This window comes from Rhinichthys klamathensis, unplaced genomic scaffold (genome assembly GCF_029890125.1).
Source record: "Rhinichthys klamathensis goyatoka isolate OS25496 unplaced genomic scaffold, OSU_Roscu_1.1 h1tg000006l_1, whole genome shotgun sequence".
Taxonomy (NCBI): domain Eukaryota; kingdom Metazoa; phylum Chordata; class Actinopteri; order Cypriniformes; family Leuciscidae; genus Rhinichthys; species Rhinichthys klamathensis.
Genome location: NW_026606559.1, coordinates 8,507,164 through 8,526,544, shown reverse-complemented (window position 1 = coordinate 8,526,544; position 19,381 = coordinate 8,507,164). Strand labels below are relative to the sequence as shown.

The window sequence follows — 19,381 nt, the reverse complement described above, 5'->3', positions numbered from 1 at the left end:
GAACCCCTAAAAGGTTATGAAGCACCATATAGAAATAGAACCTCACTAGACGTTATTTTAATAGTGTATAATTGTGGTTGCATCATGTACATACCTGGCGAGGCTGCATGGTTTCATGTTAGAGAGGTTCCTCAAAACATCAATCAATAAAGAAATGACATTTTACTGCTTATAGTGTAACTTGTTGTGTGGACAATCTGTGGAGAGATCTATCTTTTTAAACAAAACACTGGCTTAAAAAAATATGTAAGGGTAAAACGAAGTGATAAATGATGCAGTAGTCTACCTATCTCTGTTGCTATGCTTTCCTCCTCAGACGAACTTCTATTCGCGAGCGTCTGTTTGGCGCCAGATAAAAATACGCGCGCCGACGCCTGTCTGTCCCGCTGTGACGGGTAACATAAAACCCGAAAGACCTATACATATTAACTAATAAATAATTAAAACTGCATCTCAGTCTTTTCCTTAACCGGTAGCCTACTGTCAACCAGGCTGTAGAATTGCACAGAATGTTAGAATCAGGTATAAAATATAGGCCGTTGCCTCCACGTGCTATTGCAATCCTATGGTGCGTTAAGTCATGTCGTAAAGATCGTATTTATGAGTTGAAAGCAAATGAACACCTACACAATGTCATATACGAGTGGGAATTAAGCTCGGGATTTTCTGCCCCGATCTTTACGAGTTGGGGGCGTGTCATTGAGAAACATGGCGGAATACCAGTAGCCTAATTAAAAATAATGATATTGCAGTGATATTGTCAGGCTTTTCTTTTTAACGCGAAGTTAATTGCCTCCACAACATATGATAGCATTATGTTACAATAAATTTACAGTGGCTTCAAAAATGAATTAAAAAGATACAAAGCAAAACACACTGATGCACATTCGTTCTTCATTTTCTAGTAGCTAGAGTTTAAGGACATTGCTGTATTTTTGTGTAATTAATTAAGAGAAAGTTAGCCTACACCGATGAAAGTGACTTGAACGCACCTGCACTTACCTCAAGTCCACCTGGGAAGTTCGTATTTACGAAGTGGGAAGTAGTGTTAACTACGGCAGGTTCAAGTCACTTCCGTCGGAGTAAGATGATTTAATTTTTGGGGTGAACTATCTCTTTAAAGACAGCTAATGATAGCGTAGGCCTACCATTCATTGACCACCGTCCATAGCCTAAACATTCACCGCGCTATCTAAATAGTCAGGTCTGATTAAAGTGAGTGATGCGATTTCTTTTGAGGCTGGAGGGGGGAAAGGGTCATGACATTTAATTTACACCAGCAGGGTTGATGTTCAGTTCATGCATTCTACCTAAAGTAAGTTAATGGTTATATGCAGCGCTGTAGTGTGTGTATTGGGGAACAGCTCCCCTCTCTGGACAATTGCAGCATCGCATAGAAAGTGAGTTTAGACATAAATCCATTGACATCTCTAGCCATTTTTTTTTTTTTACAGTCTATGGTATTTAGTCTGCTTTTATTTCGTTGTGATTTTTTATTAACACTTTGAGTGCATATATAGCAGCTTTATTCCGAATTTAATTGTAAAAGGTGGTGTACATATCAAAGCGGAAAGTTTACATTAATTATTTGTTTCTTTCAGGACCGTTTTTAAAGTTACTCCTACGGCTCGAAACAGGTCAAGTACTTTAAAAAAATTGGAAAAATTCATGCATTAAAAATTGAACAATATATCTACGCGACATAATCATAATGAGTGTGTGCGGCGCTGCTCGGTGCCGGTGGATCCAGACCCGCAGTGCTGTGAGTCTCAGGGTCCTTCAGCAGAACCGAACCGTCTGCGGACACACGACTGGAGCTTCTGACAGTATCAGGGAGAAGCTGCAGGCTTTCCCGGGAGGATCCATCGATCTCCAGAAGCGACAGGAGTCCGGCATCGCGGTGCTCACTGTCAATAATCCAGCGCGCATGAACGCCTTCTCAGGTACTCGTGTTTACCCCACACATTTGTGGGCAATTTAGTTTGAGGACAGTTTATGGTGGAAATGGAACTTTTGGAATAAAATAGCAGAACCAGTTGACTTGCTAAGGTTTTTTATACATATAATATAATATGTCAAATAATAGCATTAGTTCCACTTTACTAAAGTACATATCAGTTTTTACATTGTACTAATATTTAATAAACACCTGCATGTATAATTACACTGTTGACCCTTCCCTCAACCCAACCCAACAATTAAACCTACCCATACCACCACCAAACCTGTTCCTAACCTTACCCGTTTTCCACCTCAATAGGAGCACAAGTGATTTGCAATACAACATCAACACATTGTACACATTTTGCTATCATCAAAATGCTATCATCACACTTTATTTTAGGTGTCTTTACTATGTACTTGCATATAAAATGACATTTTATATGCAAGTACATAGTAAAGGCTAATATAAAGTGTGATGATAGCATTTTATACAAATAGTATTTTGTAGACGTTTTGCATAATTTGACAAAATTAGTGTTTGATTGGAAATTAAGCACAATAAAAATACTTTGTCCTTTTATTATATTTGCCTTGATTTTCTTCACGTCACATTCCACATACTTCATCTCAAACTTACAGTTTCCTTGCTAAACATGAAAAAACAAACTTAAAAACACTTTTAACAGAATAGATTTGAAATTGGCGAAATTTGGTTTATTTCTCATTCTTGTGAAATTGTGAGATGATAATACTTCTTAACATTTAGCAATTCATGTTTTTGTTTTCTGAACATTCATATTTTAAGAAAGATTGGCTGGTTTTGAGACAAAAGTTAGTCTGCATGAAAGAAAAGTTATGATAGTCTTTTCTTCTCTATTGTGAAACACTCTGTCTTGAATACATTTTTAACAAATGAAATCAAATACAGTTTTAGTTAGTTACTTTTGTAAGATAGTGTCGATTGGGAATTGATTGGATGGTTGTGGATTGCTATTGGTGGATCTCATGTGAGTGACAGGTTGCCCCGCCCTCATCATCAGAGAACAGAAGAGATGTCTCTGCAAGAGGGAGGGGAAGTTATTTTGATTTAAAGATTACGAAGCACATGATTTAAAAAAAATAATGATGCGCACGAATAAATAATTTAGAATAAATACTGCAATATTCCATTAAAAAAATAGGATTTGTCAACTCAATTTTTGATTTCATTGTGACTTTAAGATTGACAGTCTGGGACAAGAGTTAAACACTAAAATCTTTACATACAGTAAATACATCTGAAATGTAGCCCAAATAAATGATGTTAGCATGTTAAAAAAAGCAGGTTTAATGTGACCTTCATAGAGCAAAAAGGACATTGAAATGAGTTATCTTGAAGGGTTTGATTGTGTGTTGTGTTCCTGCAGGCTGCATGATGCTGGAGCTGGAGCAGCGAGTGCATGAACTGGAGACCTGGACAGAAGGGAAAGCTGTCATTGTGAAGGGAGCTGCTGGAAACTTCTGCTCCGGATCTGATCTCAATGCAGTCCGAGCGATAGCAAACCCACAGGTGGGAAGAGTTTATCAGTTAAAGATCATACTGTCATTATACACTGCCTGGCCAAAAACAATCAGTCTATGAGTCTATGATTGGATCATTATTGCAGTGATTATTATGTGTCTAGCATGTTATAAGTTTGGCAACAGTTCTTCTAACCCTAACTGATGGAGTGTGTAGCTTTTCATTTCTTAAACCACCATGTAGGAAGACGCATCATGGCCATATTCCAGGATGACGATGTCCAGATTCATCATGCAGGCTCAGATTGTGAAAGAATGGTTGTGAGGGATCATGAAGAATCATTTTCACACATGAATTGGCACCTCTGAGTCCAGACCTTACATTCACTGGAAGTGTTTGGGATGTGCTGGAGGAGACTTTACAGAGTGCTGGACTCTTGCATTGACAACACAAGATCTTGACCAAACATTGATGCAGCTCTCCATGGAAAAAACATCACAACATTTATCACCAATGCTCCCTTCATGCTCCCTACCAACCATTCTTTCACAGTTTGAGCCTGATGAATCTTGACTTTGTCATCCTGGAATATGGCCATGATGCGTCTTCCTACATGGATGTTTAAAGGGATAGTTCACCCAAAAATGAAAATTAGCCCAGGGTTTACTCACCCTCAAGCCATCCTAGGTGTATATGACATTCTTCTTTCAAACGAATACAATCGGACTTATATTAAAAAATGTCCTGGCTCTTCCAAGCTTTATAATGGCAGTGAATGGCTGTTTCTGTTTTCAGTCCATAAAAGTGCATCTATCCGTCATAAAAGTGCATCTATCCATGATAAAAGTGCATCTATCCATGATAAAAGTGCATCTATCCATGATAAAAGTGCATATGTCCATGATAAAAGTGCATCTGTCCATCATAAAAGTGCATCTGTCCATCATAAAAGTGCATCTGTCCCACATAAAAGTGCATCTGTCCCTCATAAAAGTGCATCTGTCCCTCATAAAAGTGCATCTGTCCCTCATAATTGTCCCTCATAAAAGTGCATCTGTCCCACATAAAAGTGCATCTATCATCAAAAAAGTGCATCTATCCCTCATAAAAGTGCATCTGTCCCACATAAAAGTGCATCTATCCCTCATAAAAGTGCATCTATCCATCATAAAAGTGCATCTATCCCTCATAAAAGTGCATCTATCCCTAATGAAAGTGCATCTGTCCATCATAAAAGTGCATCTGTCCATCATAAAAGTGCATCTATCATCATAAAAGTGTATATATCATCATAAAAGTGCATCTGTCCATCATAAAAGTGCATCTGTCCCTCATAAAAGTGCATCTATCCATCATTAAAGTGCATCTGTCCCTCATAAAAGTGCATCTGTCCATCATAAAAGTGCATCTGTCCCTCATAAAAGTGCATCTATCATCATAAAAGTGTATATATCATCATAAAAGTGCATCTGTCCATCATAAAAGTGCATCTGTCCATCATAAAAGTGCATCTATCCCTCATAAAAGTGCATCTATCCATCATTAAAGTGCATCTGTCCCTCATAAAAGTGCATCTGTCCATCATAAAAGTGCATCTGTCCCTCATAAAAGTGCATCTGTCCATCATAAAAGTGCATCTGTCCCTCATAAAAGTGCATCTGTCCCTCATAAAAGTGCATCTGTCCCTCATAATTGTCCCTCATAAAAGTGCATCTGTCCCTCATAAAAGTGCATCTATCCATCATAAAAGTGCATCTATCCCTCATAAAAGTGCATCTATCCCTCAAAAAAGTGCATCTATCCCTCATAAAAGTGCATCTGTCCCACATAAAAGTGCATCTATCCCTCATAAAAGTGCATCTATCCATCATAAAAGTGCATCTGTCCCACATAAAAGTGCATCTATCCCTCATAAAAGTGCATCTATCCCTCATAAAAGTGCATCTGTCCCTCATAAAAGTGCATCTATCCATCATAAAAGTGCATCTGTCCCTCATAAAAGTGCATCTGTCAATCATAAAAGTGCATCTGTCCCTCATAAAAGTGCATCTGTCCATCATAAAAGTGCATCTGTCCATCATAAAAGTGCATCTGTCCATCATAAAAGTGCATCTGTCCCTCATAAAAGTGCATCTGTCCCTCATAAAAGTGCATCTGTCCATCATAAAAGTGCATCTGTCCCTCATAAAAGTGCATCTGTCCATCATAAAAGTGCATCTGTCCCTCATAAAAGTGCATCTGTCCATCATAAAAGTGTATATATCATCATAAAAGTGCATCTGTCCATCATAAAAGTGCATCTGTCCCTCATAAAAGTGCATCTGTCCCTCATAAAAGTGCATCTGTCCATCATAAAAGTGCATCTGTCCATCATAAAAGTGCATCTGTCCCTCATAAAAGTGCATCTGTCCCTCATAAAAGTGCATCTATCCCTCATAAAAGTGCATCTATCCCTCATAAAAGTGCATCTGTCCCTCATAAAAGTGCATCTGTCCCTCATAAAAGTGCATCTATCCCTCATAAAAGTGCATCTATCCATCATAAAAGTGCATCTGTCCCTCATAAAAGTGCAACTATCCCTCATAAAAGTGCAACTATCCCTCATAAAAGTGCATCTGTCCCTCATAAAAGTGCATCTATCCCTCATAAAAGTGCATCTGTCCATCATAAAAGTGCATCTATCCACCATAAAAGTGCATCTATCCCTCATAAAAGTGCATCTGTCCATCATAAAAGTGCATCTATCCCTCATAAAAGTGCATCTATCCCTCATAAAAGTGCATCTATCCCTCATAAAAGTGCATCTATCCCTCATAAAAGTGCATCTGTCCATCATTAAAGTGCATCTATCCACCATAAAAGTGCATCTGTCCATCATAAAAGTGCATCTATCCCTCATAAAAGTGCATCTGTCCATCATAAAAGTGCATCTGTCCCTCATAAAAGTGCATCTGTCCCTCATAAAAGTGCATCTATCCCTCATAAAAGTGCATCTATCCCTCATAAAAGTGCATCTATCCCTCATAAAAGTGCATCTGTCCATCATAAAAGTGCATCTATCCACCATAAAAGTGCATCTGTCCATCATAAAAGTGCATCTATCCCTCATAAAAATGCATCTGTCCATCATAAAAGTGCATCTGTCCATCATAAAAGTGCATCTATCATCATAAAAGTGCATCTATCATCATAAAAGTGTATATATCATCATAAAAGTGCATCTGTCCATCATAAAAGTGCATCTGTCCCTCATAAAAGTGCATCTATCCATCATTAAAGTGCATCTGTCCCTCATAAAAGTGCATCTGTCCCTCATAAAAGTGCATCTGTCCCTCATAAAAGTGCATCTGTCCCTCATAAAAGTGCATCTGTCCCTCATAAAAGTGCATCTGTCCCTCATAATTGTCCCTCATAAAAGTGCATCTGTCCCTCATAAAAGTGCATCTGTCCATCATAAAAGTGCTCCACACGGCTCTGGGGGTTAATAAAGGCCTTCTGAAGCGAAGCGATGCGTTTGTGTAAGAAATTTTTTAATATTTAAAACTTTACAAACTGTATTCTCTAACTTCCGCTAACTGTCGTACGCGCGTTGACGAGAGACTGGCGTTCCAGCGTAGGATGCTCCGGTGAGAATATGTAAGTTAATTTTAGACTTCTAATTCGTGACTAGGGCTGCGTTCCAGTCCACTTTTAGACACGCACTTGCGAACTTCCCTAAGCACTTCCCCTCGGGGGAATCCCTGCCGCCATTTTGAAGTGCGTTCCACTTCGCGAAGTGGACGAGGGAAGTTTATATGGACAGACCCTCGTTCCCTCGATTTTGACAGAGAGAGTGAGTCTACTTCACATGGACACTTCAGGCAGCTCCATATACCACAATGCAACACGATTATGACGTCACCACAGATCTCATCTAAGCACCAGAGAGAGAGAGAGAGAGAGAGAGAGAGAGAGAGAGAGAGAGAGAGAGAGAGAGAGAGAGAGAGAGAGAGAGAGAGAGAGAGAGAGAGAGAGAGAGAGAGAGAGAGAGAGAGAGAGAGAGGAGAGAGAGAGAGAGAGAGAGAGAGAGAGAGAGAGAGAGAGAGAGAGAGAGAGAGATCTTGTGACCAATTTCAATATCACAAAAAAATAATAGTAGCTTAAGAAAATAATCTCAAGCTTACTGATGACAAGAGTCACAAATAACAATAGAACAAAGGCACATAAGAAATCGACCTACTTGAAAAACTTAAAGCACTGAATAATATTATATTGTATAAAGTAATCAAATATACCAGGGATGGGCAGTATTTCAGATACATGTATTTAAAATACGTATTTGAAATACAAAATACTATTTTGTATTTTGTATTTTGAAGCCTTTGGGGAAAATCAAATGTAATTTGTATTTAAATACATTTAAGATGAGTATTTTTGTATTTTCAAAATACATAAAATACTTTTTGCCAGTTAACCTCTTTATCCAGGTGCTGGTTTCGTGCATCAACTAGTTCAGACTCATTTATAATTTTAATGAACTTAGAAACAAATAAACTTTACATAAAATAAATATAAAATTACTATACTTAAAAAATAGGGGTGTATCAATATCGTTTCACAATATATCACAATACAAAAATGTATCGTGGATAATTCACCCCCCAAAAAAAAAAATGTGTAAGAAAAAATTCTAGTTTACAGAGTTTTAGTGTCAGCACTACATTTAACTACTATATAGTGTTGAATATAATAATAATGCAATTATTAGGGAATATTTGTGGGTCCTGATAATGCCAAATGTCTGATGTTAAAGGGTTAGTTCACCCCAAAACTCTGTCAGCTCACCCTCATGTTGTTCCAACCCCGTAAGACTTTCGTTCATCTTCAGAACACAAATTAAGATATTTTTGATTGAATCTGAGAGCTGGATCACTCCTCCATAGGCTTCATTTCCTTCTCTGTTGGCCTCGAGATAGTTGTAGTGTAACAGCGCAGCGCTTCTGTGTTGTATGTCACACGCAGGCTCACTATTGGCCAACGCTGGTCATGTGTGTGATGTGTGTGACGTACAACACAGAAGCGCTGCGCTGTTACACTACGTGAAATCTCAAGGCCCACAGAGAAGGAAATGAAGAGTTGAATAAAGTCGTTATTTTTGTTTGTTTTTTTGCGCACAAAAAGTATTCTCGTCTCTTGATAAACTTAAGATTGAGCCACTGTAGTCACTCGGACTATTTTAACGATGTCTTTCATAACTTTTGGGCCGGCCAGTTTCAATCCCTTAGAAGCCTATGGAGGAGTGATCCAGCTCTCAGATTTAATCAAAAATATCTTCATTTGTGTCCCGAAGATGAACGAAAGTCTTACTGGGCTGGAACAACATGAGGGAGAGTAATTACTGACAGAGTTTTCATTTTGGGGTGAACTAACCCTTTAACTGTAAAGTATGTGGCCTACATTATTTGGCCACATACATATCTAGTCATTGAAAGAGTGCAAGCATATTCGTCTTAAATAATTCTGTTTTCAGCTTCAGAATCATGAATATTATTATTCTGGTGTCTCTATTGTCCTGTGCTTTGGGTTTCCAGCACAGAGTCCAAACCTATTCATTTACACACACAATGTAATATCAAATTTAGCATTTTAATCAACAGTACATTTTTTGTTAACCTTTTTATCATATGTCTTGGAGTATCTCAATAATATCGTATCGTGAGTTCAGTATCGTGATATGTATCGAATCGTGAGATGAGGGTATCGTTACACCCCTACTTAAAAAGCATTGGACTACCCGCAAAAAAAAAAAAAAAAAGCTTCAACAGAGTTTGAAAATTCCGTTTTTGCTGTTGTATTAAAACTGATATTGAGAATTGTGAAACCATGATATATATTGTTACTGTGAATTTTGGGTCATATTCTTTGCTAGAAAGCAGAAAAGGTTCCCACAGTTTTACATGCAGTATGAATTTTTTAAGTGTTCACCACAAGTAATCGACTACATTGTAACCTGGTCAGAAATAAGTATATAAATGGCTGCTATTTTGCACAAGTTTATTTGTAATGGCCAGCAATTAGGCCTATGTAGTGTCTTTATTCACTGTGACATATGCCTATCACATGTTTTTTTTAAAAGATGACATTTTTATCTATGCTATCTTAGACGAAGATAATGCGTGACAGCTTTTAAGAATAGTCTAGAATGAAGTGAAGAGTGGAGCGAATGATTGCATATATTCTAATAAGGCGCAGGCAGCTAGCCATCATCTGATAGGCCTACGTGCAGCAGCAGGTCGGTCGTTCACAAGTTAATATAGAATAAATATATTTGAATGGTATATCAAATTAAAACGTGACGTTTCAATTCACCATGCCCTGCTGCCCACGGGGGTTTGATTGACAAGCGACCTGACCAATCATAACGCAGAATACGCAATTTTGTCCGACAACAAAGCTGTCAGTAGATTAACGTCGGTGGACTTGAACTTGAAAAACGGTATTGTTTAAATTACTTAAATGACAATATTTGAAAGTTGAGACTTTGTTTCATATCAACAGTAAGCTGCTCTGAGCTCTCTCTTGTATTGTCGGCGCATAGTCACTCAGTGTAACGTTAGTCTTTGCCCCGCGATGTATTTTTCACTGCGTGAGTGAGAACATGATGTGCGTGACTTGTGAAAGCCGCCTGGCTTGTCACACAGTAACTAAAAAAGGCGGGTCTTTGCGAACGGTCACTATAATATTAATGATAATGATTCCATGATAATGCATGGAATATACGGCAAAGCGCCACTGAATAACAGGGCTAATTTGTGGGGGGCGTGGTAAGGCAAGTAGTCAATCTGCTCCACAGCCAATCACGGGCCCCCTCCTTGCTCGGCCCCGCCTAGCCCTATTGTTAATGCGGCCGTGACCAGCACCACAAACAACTCTATGATATATTAATTCTATTTTTTTTAAACAACCCAAACACACCTATATACTTTTGGATGCTTCATTAAACAAATTCTTAAAGGAAAAAAAAAAATCTAATAATAAATCAACTCCATAGCTGATTCCAAGTGATCAAGGGACGTTTCAATTCAGCCCATTGCAGTTTCCGCCAGTAGTGGGCACTCGTGCAGCGTAAGCAATGACGTACATCCGAGTGAACGAGACGGAGGGAAGTTAGCGAGTGAAGGGCATGACAATTTTGGACTGGAACGCAGCCCGGGGTTTTGTTTTGCTCTATCCTCTGCACTTCCCCGTTCGTCACCGGAACTTACGCTACGCCTGCGTCATACGCTGGAACGCCAGGCTCTCGTGAACACGCGCACGGCAGTTAGCGGATATAAAAATGCTAGAAACATAATAATCACTGCAAGAATGATGATCCAATCATTGACTCTTAAGCATTTGCCTATTTAAATCCAAACAGCGACTCTGGGAAGATACTGTAACTTTCAGAACTAAAAACGTCCCATTGAAAAAAACTTTGTCTATCTTTGCTAATATTATAAGTGGACCGCGAGGAAACTTACAAGAACTTCTGTAGCCTACTGAAACATTTGACATTGATTTCCAGTTGATGTAATGCTTGCTGTGTTTTTCAGGATGGCATGAGGATGTGCGAGTTCATGCAGAACACTCTAACACGACTCCTCAGGTTAGTCCGGGCCGTCAGGGCACCAGGGGTCACGACTGGAAATACAGTTTTTGAACAAAATTTGAAGAAAGTAGAGGATCTTTGCCACACCTGGAAAAGGATCTCCTGTCCTTCTTTTTGAAACATGCATGTTTATGCAAGGGTAGTTTTCTACGTTGTTATAACATTTCTGTGTTATCATCATGAAAAAAAATAAAGATGTCGTAGCTTTTTGCAGTTTGATTAAAAGATGGCATGTTAAAAACTGTGGCTGTAATAACCATAGATATCCATAATAAAGGCTAGATGTCTCGTCCGCGCTGCTGGCCAATGGAGGTGGACGTCCGCACTGGCGGCCATCTTGCCACAGGCAGCTCGCTCACTCGTAACATTGTGTTTTAATGGTGCATGTACTTTTTAAATAACCAAAACTTGCTCAATTTTCTACCGATTTTCAAACGGTTTGGTTTGTTATAAACGTCAGAGATGTAATTATGACACTGCATACTTATGAATAATAAGGTTATAAATAAATAATCATCCAGAATTATAGCCACGTCAATAACGTTTGTAAGAAACCAAACCGTTTGTAAATCCGTCAAGATTTCAACGAGATAAGAGTATTTGTGTTCGGTAACTTACATCAGGGACCACAGAGCCCGCCAGAAAGCTTGCCTGTGACAAGATGGCCGCCGGTGATGACGATAGAGACTCCGCCCAAAGACATCTAGCCTTTATTATGGATATCTATGGTAATAACTCCCATTACTACGGTGGCCGAGAGAGCTCAAAGCGCTGCAACTGAAGAAAACACATGCAAATAGAAAAACTAATAGAATAGAATAGTAAAGAAAGAATAGTATTTGGTTGTGTTGTGAGTATTTGGAGCACACATGTGTTGTGAAACTAATGAAGATGTTTTCTTAATTTGCATGTGTTTTCTTCAGTTGCAGCGCGTTGAGCTCTCTCAGCCACCGTACATTACTTTATTTATCCCACAATAATTAAAAGGTGAAGCGGAGCTTATTACAATGCTGTTCACTATTCAAATGTCACACTTTACTACTCAGCACAGCATATATTTAATACTATTCCAAGGTTTGGAATAATTATGATTTTTTAAAATGTTTTTGAACAAAGTCTATTCTGCTCATCAAGGCTACATTATTTGATAAAAGATACAGTAAAACCAGTATTATTGTGAAATATTATTACTCACATAGAAAGATATTTCATTTTAAAATGTAATTTATTCCTGTGATCAAAGCTGTATTTTCAGCATCATTACTCCAGTCTTCAGTGTCACATGATCCTTCAGAAATCATCCTAATATGCTGATTAATTAATTCATGTTTTTGTGAAAACCATGATACACTACAATTAAAGAGTTTGGGGTAAGTCAAAAAAGTAAAAGAAATGAATACTCATTTACTTCAGCATTAAATTGATCAAAAGTGACAGTAAAACATTTATAATGTGATAAAAAAAACTTCTATTTTAAATAAAAGCTCCTTTTGAACTTTCTATTCATCAAAGAATCCTGAAAAAAGCATCAGTTTCCACAAAAATGTTAAGCAGCAAGAACAAAGTTTACAAATATTGATAATAATAAGAGGCATTAATAATAATTGAGGACCAAATCAGTATATTAGAATATAAATGCAGCTTACCTGAGTCAGCGTTTACCACCAAAGGTTTGGCACAATCCCAGCAGTGCATAATGGGTTTTTAAATTGGTTGTACATTTGTTTTGCAGTGCATTAGTGGATTGAAAAAGTGCATTCAATAATTCCTATATGGTTTTGGTACTCCACTTCAAATGGCTGTTCCCTCAAACAGTGCACTAAATAAGGGCATTGTGGGTGTTTTTGGACACAAAAGTGTGTTATGCCTAGAATATGAGCATTTCATTTGAAAACTGTGCAGATCCATGTCTAACCAGCATTACTTCTGCAGTGTGGTGTGTCCGAGCTAAACTCTGTTGTTTCAGGCAGACTGCCGCTCATCTCCATGGCTCTGGTGGAGGGAAGAGCGCTGGGCGGGGGAGCAGAGCTCACCACTGCATGTGATTTCAGGTGCATATTTAATTCTTTACACGGGTCAATTTAAAAACTTGGAATAACTAATTGCATAGATGTACACCGCCCTGAATTAATCACTCGCGTAATGTTCTAAATGACTTTTTTATTTCACTGAAATGAATGGACATACTATATTTTAGTTTGATTATATTTTTTATTTAATATTTTGTATTTTTTTACGGAAGCCCTGAACCGCAACATAAAAAAAAAAAAAATCTGTAAAAAAAAAAAAATCTAGCATTTCGAGATGTTTCGACTTTAATCTCGATGTTTCGACTTTAATCTCGATGTTTCGACTTTAATCTCGATATGTTTCGACTTTAATCTCGAGATGTTTCGACTTTAATCTCGAAATGTTTCGACTTTAATCTCGATATGTTTCGACTTTAATCTCGATATGTTTCGACTTTAATCTCGATATGTTTCGACTTTAATCTCGAGATGTTTCGACTTTAATCTCGAAATGTTTCGACTTTAATCTCGAAATGTTTCGACTTTAATCTCGATATGTTTCGACTTTAATCTCGATATGTTTCGACTTTAATCTCGATATGTTTCGACTTTAATCTCGAGATGTTTCGACTTTAATCTCGAGATGTTTCGACTTTAATCTCGATATGTTTCGACTTTAATCTCGATATGTTTCGACTTTAATCTCGATATGTTTCGACTTTAATCTCGATGTTTCGACTTTAATCTCGATATGTTTCGACTTTAATCTCGATATGTTTCGACTTTAATCTCGAAATGTTTCGACTTTAATCTCGATATGTTTCGACTTTAATCTCGATACGTTTCGACTTTAATCTCGAAACGTTTCGACTTTAATCTCGATATGTTTCGACTTTAATCTCGAAATGTTTCGACTTTAATCTCGATATGTTTCGACTTTAATCTCGATATGTTTCGACTTTAATCTCGAGATGTTTCGACTTTAATCTCGATATGTTTCGACTTTAATCTCGAGATGTTTCGACTTTAATCTCGAGATGTTTCGACTTTAATCTCGATATGTTTCGACTTTAATCTCGAGATGTTTCGACTTTAATCTCGATATGTTTCGACTTTAATCTCGATATGTTTCGACTTTAATCTCGATATGTTTCGACTTTAATCTCGATATGTTTCGACTTTAATCTCGAGATGTTTCGACTTTAATCTCGAAATGTTTCGACTTCAATCTCGATGTTTCGACTTCAATCTCGAGATGTTTCGACTTTAATCTCGAAATGTTTCGACTTTAATCTCGAGATGTTTCGACTTTAATCTCGAAATGTTTCGACTTTAATCTCGATATGTTTCGACTTTAATCTCGATATGTTTCGACTTTAATCTCGATATGTTTCGACTTTAATCTCGAAACGTTTCGACTTTAATCTCGATATGTTTCGACTTTAATCTCGATATGTTTCGACTTTAATCTCGAAATGTTTCGACTTTAATCTCGATATGTTTCGACTTTAATCTCGATATGTTCGATTTTTTTTTTTTTTTTTTCTTTCGTTGCGGTTCAGGCCTTCCGTAATTTTTAGGGGATTTTATGGTACAAAATTATATTTATGCAATAGTTATAATCAATTTATTCACTTTTTAAGCACAGACCTGAAAATGAGTCATAAATCTTGTATGCTTTGGAGCACAGATTCACGTTTGGTCTCTTTTCTTAAAGACAACACTTGGCAGATTATTTCTGAGATGAAAAATGTTGAAAAAAGTGAATTTGAAATGAGTTATACAATTTTACGTTTATTGTTATGAAAAATGCTCAAAATACTCTTTTATATAAAATATATTTTCCAAAACATGTTTTACTAAATCTAAATAAGTTGTCTTCCAAATTTGAGGTTGATATCTCAAATAAATGAGCGTTCAGTGAGATTTTGTTTGGGCGCAGTACCAAAAGTTTCCTCTAGATGAAATTCGACTCCCATTTATTTCCAATGTGCTCATTTTTGACCACTAACAATACAAGTGTGACTATTTTTTCAGGATCATTATTTTTTCAGTTGCATACCATTCAGATGAAGTAAAAAATTCTTGCAATAACGCCAATATTATGAAGCTGCAGACTCTGAGCCTGCATCTACAGTCCCCCACGCAGGGTCCTGCGTTCTCAGACCCCTCGTTTTTCGAGACGGCGCACCCTTATCCAAATGCCATTGAAAACAATAGGATGCAATATTACGATCTCGTTTTATTTAAACCAAAGTTATCCAAATAAATATTTGCGTTCCCTGCTTAATGCATGTGCCAAAAAAACTCATTGTGTTACTGATGGAAGGGATACAATTACAGATTGAACTATTTTCTGAAAAATATTGTGTGATATTATATTGCTACAATGTTTTTTTAATTCAAATTCCAATTTTTCTTTCAGTTCAACCTATAATGGTCTAATTAACATTATACCATGCTAACATTACAAAACCTGTTTTTTTTTATATTTTGAATGTGAAGCAAAACTCAAATAAGAATAGACAAAACACCAATAATAAACAATTCTGTACTTTATTTACCGATCACCTAAACATCATCTTGCTGTAAAGAAAAAAGGAAGAAAATTGTGTTAGTGACTTTACTTTTCGTCTTCAATTGCATAAAAAAAAACCTCATTTATAAGTCGCTTTGGATAATCATAAAATGATAATGTTACTGGGTTCGGCAGGGGCGACCGCATCGATGTATGGTGTAGCCTGGAATACAACAGTATACGATTGCACTGTCACACACAGTCTTATGATCTTTCAAAAAGCAAATGTTACCTTCATGTTGCACTGCTCTGTTGAAGTGTCCCTTGAGATGTTTTTGAAATTTGGACAACTTTGTGGGTTTGAAATATATGGGGGCACAGAATGGGCCGTGAAAATAACTGCAGCATTTATGACATTTCTGGATTTCTCAGCCCACAGAGCCCATACAGTCAAATTTCAGTCTAATTAAAACAAGGAACCCAAAGAAAAGGCCAAATGACACATTCTAGCTCACATGTTAATACCATAGACTGGTTAATACATAGTGAAGGCATAGTAAATTTGATTATTAGGCAATTGTATGAGTTGTAAATGGCTGGCAACAACTTCATATCACAGTTAAATTAATATTGATTCATTTTAATACTTACGTTTTATAGACCAATTTTCAGCCGACGTCACAGTTACGTCACAGCGCTAGCTGGTGGCAGAACAAAGGGAAAACTGGAGGCGGCAAATACAAACCAGCACAGATTCGGCTACAAAATAAGGATCTTAAATTATTCTTATTATTATTAAATGTCATCTTGTTGTGTTGTTGGGTGCAAGAATCAATGAAAAATTAATATGCTTTATCTGCAATTTTTTATTTCTAGAAATACTCGCCTCATTAAAATTGCACCGTAATGTCCCTCTTTACATTGTCGTCTTCTCGGCGCTGGCTAGGCAGAACTGCGGATCGTACCACACAAGTCTTGTACATGACCATTCAGCACATAGTTATAGGCATCTAAAGATTTACATGCCCTACGTTTCTCTATCAGGTAGGTGTAGAAGTCAGGCCACTCAACCGGAGGTAACGTTAACGTTAATCCTGTCAGATCCTCAATGAGTGTACGGGTCGGCCAATCTGGTTACGTCCGATTAAAATTAACTTTTGCAAATAACAATCGTGGTCCTGGACAGTGAGTGACCATGCACATTAAGATAAAATCGGATTTTCTCCAGTCATTGTTAAAAACAAGCTAACAAAACTTGCAGACTTTACGTTAGTGAAGCGGCCAGAGGGATCGTTCTGCCACCACTTAAGCTCCGCCCACATAAAAACGTCACCATGTTTACCAACTGAAAATTGGTCTATTAGAACTAATGTAAGTAGTCTACATAAATTATATAAAGTAAAATAATTACTACGGCATTAATTAATTCAATTTATAGTTTTAGGAGAAAAGGTCCGGTAATTAAAAAAAGGTTAAACGGTAAATCTGATTATATAATTAATGATGACATTCTTTGATATTAACACACTTGAATTGGTCTACTTTAATGTCAACTAATTTTAATCAAATTTTTACAATGGCTTGTCTACAAAAAGTCCAAGGCTAAAGGCTAACGTTAGCTATCAAAATATTTTCGGGGGAAAAAAGGCGAAAAAACATACATTAACGGCTCAAATTTCGTTACAAACTATCTTTACAAATATTAAATGGACTATTCATAAGTTGGTGTATCGGTGAGCTATAAAGTAGTTTGATTAAAAAAGAAATTGAATGAGTATGATTCGCTAAATAAATTTGACGATACTCACGTTTCGGCTTAAGTTCTTCACATGTTTATCCGATCCAATTTGATAGGAGGCGCTGTCTCGTAAAACGAGGGGTCTGAGAATGCGGGACTCTGGGTGGGGGACTGTAGCTGCAGGCTCCGAGTCTGTATCTTCTTCTATAGGATTCAGCTCTGGGCCGATCCAAAACATTCACCTTTCTTTGCTAAAGCCGTTCTTTTGTGTTTTAGATCAGTGTCATGCTGAAAGGTGAAAAGTGTCGTCTTCTTTTTTTTTTAGCTTTCTAGCTTGATCTTTTTGGACTGTAGTGTGAGATTTGTATTCTGAAAGTTACAGTATGTTTTTATTAAGCAATTTTAATATCTTATCGGAATAGAACGTCAACATTATATTTCCACTTCCAGGTTGATGACGTCTGATGGTGTAATCCAGTTTGTCCATAAGCACATGGGTTTGGTCCCTGGATGGGGAGGAGCTGCAAGACTAGTTGGCATTGTTGGCAGCCAGAACGCCCTGAAACTGCTGAGCGGGGCTATAAAGGTGGATCCAGACTGTGGAAGACAGATGGGACTGGTGGATGAGGAGCTCCACTGCTCTTCTGGAGAGGGAGAAACACTAACACACGCTGAGCAGTGGCTGAGGCCGTTCATCAAGGCTCCGGCTCCAGTGATCCAGGCGCTCAAGAAGGTTGTCGTCTCAGGAAGAGAGCTTCCCCTGGAACAAGCCCTTAAGACTGAGAGGAATGTGTTTGGGACAGTATGGGGTGGTCCAGCAAATCTCCAGGCTCTGGCTTTGAAACCGAAACATAAGTGATTGTAATCGTAACATTGAAACTGTTGCACAATTGCTTGAAGCACTTTTCAGATCACATCATAAAATAGAACCGAAAAGTTCCTGGTTTGTTTTGCGGAGTTCGTCAACTTGCACATGCACACATTAGTAAATAAATATCATCTTCCATCATCTTGTTTTGAAGTTTAAGGTTTTGTGATTTTTATCAAGTATTGGAAGTATTTATACACACTCATAAACTGTGCGGAGTCAGGGAGTTTTGTTCGACTCCTCGCTACGGTTTGACTCACACATTGGTCTGATTGTTAAATCATGCTTCTTCCACTTGCTGAATATTGTTCGTATTCGCCCCTCTCTTAACGTTGGAGATGCTGAAACTGTTCTCCACGCGTTTATAACCTCCAGATTGGATACTGCAACTCATTATATAGCGGCTTACCCACCAAATCTATACATCGCCTTCAAATGGTGCAAAACTCTGCTGCTCGAGCCCTTACGTATAATAACAAATCTGCACATATCACTCCCATCCTTTACCAACTTCACTGGCTTCCTGCAGTCAATCGCATCCAGTTTAAACTTTTAGTCTCAGTTTATAAAGCCTGTCATGGCTCCGCACCCCAATACCTTGCTGAGTTAGTGCAGCCATATGTTCCTGCCCGGACCCTTAGATCTAGCAATGACAGTTTGCTTGTCGTACTCCAGTATAAGCTCTACTGTGGGTGTTAGGGCTGTTAGTGTTATAGGCCCTAAGCTATGGAATAAGCTGCCCCCTAATCTTCGTGCCACCCCTAACCTCAGACCTTCAAATCTCAACTAAAAACTCATCTATTCACCATGCTCAGTAAATATAATCATTTTCCTGTTTTCTCTGATTCTATAACTTCTCATGTTAATTATTTGTTATCTGGTCTCCATCTGCTTTTCTGCTTGTTTGATTGTTAAAATAAGCAGATTGCTTGTCTGTCAACTGTTTGTATTATTTTGTGAAGCGACCTTGGGTTCTTGAAAGGTGCTATAAAAAATAAACATTTTATTATTCAACCAGTCATCCATCCATCCATCCATCTATCTATATGGTTATATGGTGACCTAGTCATGTCTGAGTACACGAAAATGAACATGCATGTTGTAAAAACATAAAGCATATTGCATTACTGATAAATTACTCAGACACTTAATTTACTGATATTATATACCTATTTA

General features: G+C 37.6%; 1 protein-coding gene across 2 annotated transcripts; it reads left to right on the top strand.

Moving 5' to 3' along the window:
* Positions 1 to 1,529: 1,529 nt before the first annotated feature.
* On the top strand, positions 1,530 to 18,346 carry echdc1 (enoyl CoA hydratase domain containing 1). Of its 2 annotated transcripts, none has more exons than XM_056258116.1 (5): positions 1,530 to 1,943; positions 3,351 to 3,493; positions 11,017 to 11,069; positions 13,039 to 13,123; positions 17,788 to 17,915. In XM_056258116.1, exons 1-4 carry the CDS (start codon positions 1,712 to 1,714, stop codon positions 13,115 to 13,117), a joined length of 507 nt encoding a protein of 168 aa, XP_056114091.1. In that variant the 5' UTR covers positions 1,530 to 1,711; the 3' UTR covers positions 13,118 to 13,123; positions 17,788 to 17,915. The 2 variants fall into 2 exon arrangements, with proteins under 2 accessions (XP_056114091.1, XP_056114080.1); XM_056258105.1 differs by having other exon boundaries at positions 1,542 to 1,943; positions 13,043 to 13,123; positions 17,788 to 18,346.
* Positions 18,347 to 19,381: the final 1,035 nt, after the last annotated feature.

Bases quoted from the DNA above. Each gene is read 5' to 3' on its own strand.
- echdc1 (XM_056258105.1), top strand. From the start codon at position 1,712: ATGAGTGTGTGCGGCGCTGCTCGGTGCCGGTGGATCCAGACCCGCAGT. The intron at 3,494-11,016 runs GTGGGAAGAGTT...TGTGTTTTTCAG, and splicing joins GAGCGATAGCAAACCCACAG to GATGGCATGAGGATGTGCGA. The intron at 11,070-13,042 runs GTTAGTCCGGGC...TGTTTCAGGCAG, and splicing joins ACTCTAACACGACTCCTCAG to ACTGCCGCTCATCTCCATGG.